The sequence below is a fragment of the Vombatus ursinus genome, unplaced genomic scaffold (genome assembly GCF_900497805.2).
Source record: "Vombatus ursinus unplaced genomic scaffold, bare-nosed wombat genome assembly UNPS02014808.1, whole genome shotgun sequence".
Lineage (NCBI taxonomy): Eukaryota > Metazoa > Chordata > Mammalia > Diprotodontia > Vombatidae > Vombatus > Vombatus ursinus.
Genome location: NW_020954586.1, coordinates 2449969 through 2454872, shown reverse-complemented (window position 1 = coordinate 2454872; position 4904 = coordinate 2449969). Strand labels below are relative to the sequence as shown.

The 4904-nt window shown below is 52.7% G+C and overlaps 1 protein-coding gene across 2 annotated transcripts in view; it reads right to left on the bottom strand.

Annotated features, from left to right (window-relative positions):
- Positions 1 to 4904, bottom strand: part of NGEF (neuronal guanine nucleotide exchange factor) — a 126330-nt gene that overhangs the window by 76338 nt on the left and 45088 nt on the right. For both annotated transcript variants that reach the window (XM_027875207.1, XM_027875208.1), the window contains one exon: positions 3433 to 3578. In XM_027875207.1, the coding sequence (XP_027731008.1) occupies positions 3433 to 3578 (146 nt within the window). The remainder of the gene's footprint in view (positions 1 to 3432; positions 3579 to 4904) is intronic.

Below are 4904 nucleotides of genomic sequence, written 5' to 3'. Positions count from 1 at the left end.
TCACCTTGGGGAGAAGCTCTGGGGCACCCCCACCCTGCTTCACCTTGGGGAGAAGCTCTGGGGCACCCCCACCCCGCCTCACCTTGGGGCAAAGCTCTGGGCCTTGGTCAGTGCAGCAGGACCTTTATGAAGGATGGTGGAGGCAACTAAAAGCGATCCATACCTGGCATTTCATCCACATAAGAAATAAACTTCCAATGAGGAAACTCTCTCTGCCAATGAAGGTACCAAGGCACCTGCTTTGCAATTTATGGTCTGAAAGAATTGTCTGGGACACTTGAGGTTGAAAGACTTGTTAGGGTCCCACAGCCAGTAGGTAGCAGAGCCAGACTTGAACCCAGAGCCTCCTGAGGCCAGCGTTCCATCTACCGTGCTACCTAGCCCTTAAGGTCATTCACTGAGCTAAGTCTGGAAGGGACTTCAAAGGCCATCTTGTCCAGCCCTTCTCATTTTACAGAGAAAGAAACTGAGGCCCAGAGAGGCAAAGTTACTTCCCCAAAGTCACACAGCTAGGAAGGGAGAAAGCATCATCATTATCATCATCACAGCTAACATTTCTGTGGCGTCTACTCGGTGCCAGGCACCATGCTAAGCGCTCTACAATTATTTTACAATTTTTAGTCATTTGATCCTCACCACAAGGGTTGTGAGTTCAAATCCTACCGTGCATGAGCCTAGACAAATCACCTAATCTCTCGTGCCTCAGTTTGCCCACCTATAAAAGGGGATTATTTTAGGAGCCACCTCCCATGGCTGTTGTGATGATCAAATGAGTTAACATATAAAATGTTCTGCAACCCTTACAGTGTCATATGAATTTGTTGTTGTTCGTGTTCCGTTGTTTTCTTCAGTTGTGCCTGACTCTTCATGGTCCCGTTTGGGGTTTTCTTGGCGAAGATACTGGAGTGGTTTGCCATTTCCTTCTCCAGCTCATTTTACAGATGAGAAACTGAGGCAAACAAGATTAAGTGACTTGCCCAGGGTCGTTCAGCTAGTAAGTGTCTGAGGCTGGATTTGAACTCAGGTCTTCCTGGCTCTATCCACTGTGCACCTGGCTGCCCATTATGCAAATACTAGTTATTATTATTACCTTGAAGATTTTCTAGTCCAAATCACTCATTGTACAGAAATGGAAACGGAGGCACAGAGAAGAGGGAAATGACTTCTTCTAAGTCATCCAGCTTCAGTAGCAAAGCCAGGATTCAAATCCTGGACTCCCAATCCTGTTTCAGCTAAAACCAGCTATGGGGAAAATAACTCTGAGTTTGGGACCTCCTGATACCTCCTCACCTCCTTTAGGCCCCAGCCTCCCCTCCCTAGCCACCTCCTCATCCAGGAGTAGGAGTAGAAGACTGGGAATCATTGCTGCTTCCCATCATGCTCTCTGGCCCTTTCTCACCCAGGCCAAGGGTGCTGGATCCTCACAAGGCTCAGGAGAAGACCAACGATTCTAGCCGCAGGGAGGTACAATGGGATTGTAACTGGCAGCTCTAGCAAGGAAGGGTCAGTTAATTAGCATTTTCATCTGCGAAATGGGTGAGCACCGACAGATTCCAGTGCAGACAACATCTGGGAGTGCTTATGCAAGCCTGAAGGGAAACGTTGCTTGGAGGCCTACCCTGCCTCACTCAAAGCTCTCCTTCTTAAAAATGGTTAACACCAGCCTGCTGCTTTTGATTACTGAAGACATAATGTGGCTGTTTGGGGCATTAGGGACTTGAGAATACAGCCATTTTCTGACTTCATTTAAATAAAAGGAGAACTTTGGAAATATCTATGATACAAAGATATTTTCCCCTTAGCGTTCCAATTTTTGTTGCTGTTATCTTTCAATGATCTACGTCTAAGAAAGATTTCCAGGGGGTCATTTCATCCAACCCCCCCATCTTACAGATGATCAAACTGAGGCAGAGAAGAATTGAATGACTTGCATAAGGCCATATAAGGAGTAAACATGAGAGCTGGGATTTGAACCCAGGTCTTGGAACTTTATAACCAATGCTCTTCCCCTGGGATGGGCTCCCTTGCTGCTCTGACCCACTCATGGGACCATCCAAGGCCTACTGAGGTTGTCCTGGGTATTTTAACAAATTCATTGAAGAGGCAGCCTCGGTCCTGGGGGTGGAGGGCAGACCCAATGGGTCATTCATTCACCTGAATAGTTAATAAATCATAACGGTCCTTTGGAAGGTGAGCTCTTCTAGAGCAGGAACTGTGCTTGGTGCCTGGCACACAGAAGGTACTTATTGAAGGCTAGATGACTGATTGACATTTATGGCAAGTCATGAGGATGGGGACTTTTAGCAGTTGTACCAGGAATATTATAAAACGTGCAAGTGGGGAGGAGGGAGGAGAAGCATTGCTTTTGGCAGTCCCCACCCGACCTTGTCCATCTTGTTTTCTGCACTCATCAGACCTTCTGACTTTTCCAGGCTCACAGACCTAGAGCCAGGAGGGATTTCAGAGACCACCTAGACCAGCCCTTTCCTTTTACAAATGAGTAAACTGAGGCCCAGGGAGGTGAAGTGACTGCCCCAAATCCAAGGCAAGACCGTCAAGCCTCTTTCCACTGTGCCCGCTACTTTCTCCATGTCACAGCCACGGCAGAGGCAGGTGCTGCTCCCACAGTCAAACCCACCCCCACTGCAGGGCCTCTCAAGCCAGCAGCCAGGCTTCTCTTGCCCCTCCTCTCCTCCAGCTCCAACTTGCCTTTCTTCCAGCTTCAGCTCCCTTCCCCTCCCTGTCGCCCCTCCCGAATGGCAGGCTTCTCCCAGCCCTTGCTTGGTAGTGACCCTGGTCCTGCCCAGCCACATCGGGCCCTTCCTGGTCCCACACCCCAACCTCCTGGCACCTCCAGGAGCTGGCCTGTCCAGCACCAAAATGGGCTCAGAGCTGGGTGGCCAGGAAAGTCTTTGCACACTTAGTTACAGTTGCTAGGTAGGAAGGAACTTTGAGCCAGACTGGCAGACACAGCATGCCAGGGAGGAATTATATACTTCAGGCTGAAAGCACACAGATGCATTCATGCCGGAGACTTGTGTACCAAACAGTGTGGGACTATCCCAGAATTGCAGAATTTAGGAGGTAGGGAGTACTTGAGAAACCATTATATGGAGACAGACATTCGCACTATGACATCCTCAGTAAATGGCCACCCCACTTCTCTTTGAGGGCCTCTACTGAAGAGATCACCGCATCCTGGGGCAGCCCCTTCAGCACTAAGTTTGTCCTGAAATCCAGCAGACTTTTCCCTGCACCGTCCTCTGCCTCACTCAAGCAAAGCAGCAAGGTGGCAGCACACCAGGAATCAGCCCCCTGGCCAGCCCCAGGCCAAGAGTATCTTCCCCAAATTCTCAAGTCCTGCCGGCCTCTCTCAGAATCACAAATGCCTGCCCAGCAGCAAAGCCTCAGAGGACCTCCACACCCCATTACCTATTTGTTCGATGAAAATCTTCCAGGAATCGGAAGGAATGGGATGGATCATTTTCAGGGCCTCTGTGAGAGTGGTTGGGCTGTCTGTGGCCAGGGCTGGGTACTCCTCTGGGGTGGCCACGGTGCCAGGGGTAGATGAAGACTCGCTGTGAGAAAGATGGACAGAGAGAAAGAGAAAGACAGAGAGAGAGAGAGAGAGAGAGAGAGAGAGAGAGAGAGAGAGAGAGAGAGAGAGAGAGAGAGAGAGAGAGAGAGAGAGAGAGAGAGATTCACTTTTAAGCAGAGACCTTTCCTTAAATAGGGGGGAAATGAACACAGAGGCAAACGGGGCATCACCCCTTGCGGCCTGCTGTGGGGGCCATGCTCATCAGGCAGCACAGGATGTTACTGACTTTTATGTCTGGCCCCCTCCTCTCTCCTCCCCTGGGCCAGGCGCTCAGAATATTGTGCTAGAAAACGAATATTTACTAGGGCTATATGCGGTGATTCATGCATCCATCCATCCCCACATGGCCGAAGCCCAAACCTTCATGTTTTCATTGCTCGCAAACAAGGTTTGGAAACTTGGCCCTTCCCTTTGTGGGGGGCCCTTTGAGAGAGCATTTTGCACTCTGGACGCGAGCCACTCTCCTCACCTAGGCAGCCCGCGTGTGGAGGCGAATGGAAGAAGAGAGGCCCCCTTCACCTGCTGCCCTCTCCACCCCCAGCCCCCAGCCCTTCGACCCTGGCATAACCTCCTTCTGTGATAACGAAGTGGGCCAGGAAAGACGGAGCAAGAGGGGAACGCGAGGAAGAAAGAAGACAGCTGGCTGAGGCAGGGAAGGAAGAGGGCTGGGGTGGAGGGTCTGCTCGGGAGAGGAGGGCGGAAGAGCTGAGTGGGGGCTCTGGTTGCTTCGGAGGTGAAAGGTTGGGGAGGACAACGCGTTCGGGTTGGATTGGCACAGAGGCGGGAGATCAGGGACCTGCTCCTGCCCCGTCCTGCCCTCCGCCTCCACGGACAGACGGAGAGAGAAAGTCACTTCTCCCCAGGAACAGGGCGGAGGTACCGAGTATCCCGGGGCGGGGGTGGAGGGCGGGAGGCAGGTGGGGAGGGGGGACCAGAGCTGCGGCAGCTCTGCTGAGCAATCCGGGGCCCTGAGTCACAGAGAGGGGCAGGGGTCCTCTGACCGTGCGCAGTCTCCTGGGTCAGGCGCCCTATTTGGAAAGTGAGAGGTGGGAAGCGGGGCTGGAACCCGAGCCAGGCTGAAGCGCAGGAACGCAGCATGCCCTCAGGAAGCCTCGGGGCTGCTGGGGTGGGAGGAGCACCGGGAAAGAGGAGGAAGGGCAGCCTGGAGGGGAGAGGGGAAAGGAAGAAGGGAGGGGGAGACTGGGAAGAGACGACAGCAGAGAAGAGGGTAGAGGGGTTCCAGGAGAGGGGCTCGGGGGCGCAAGGAGGGGAGAGGGACAGGGGGCCACGGGAGCGCACGGGGGGG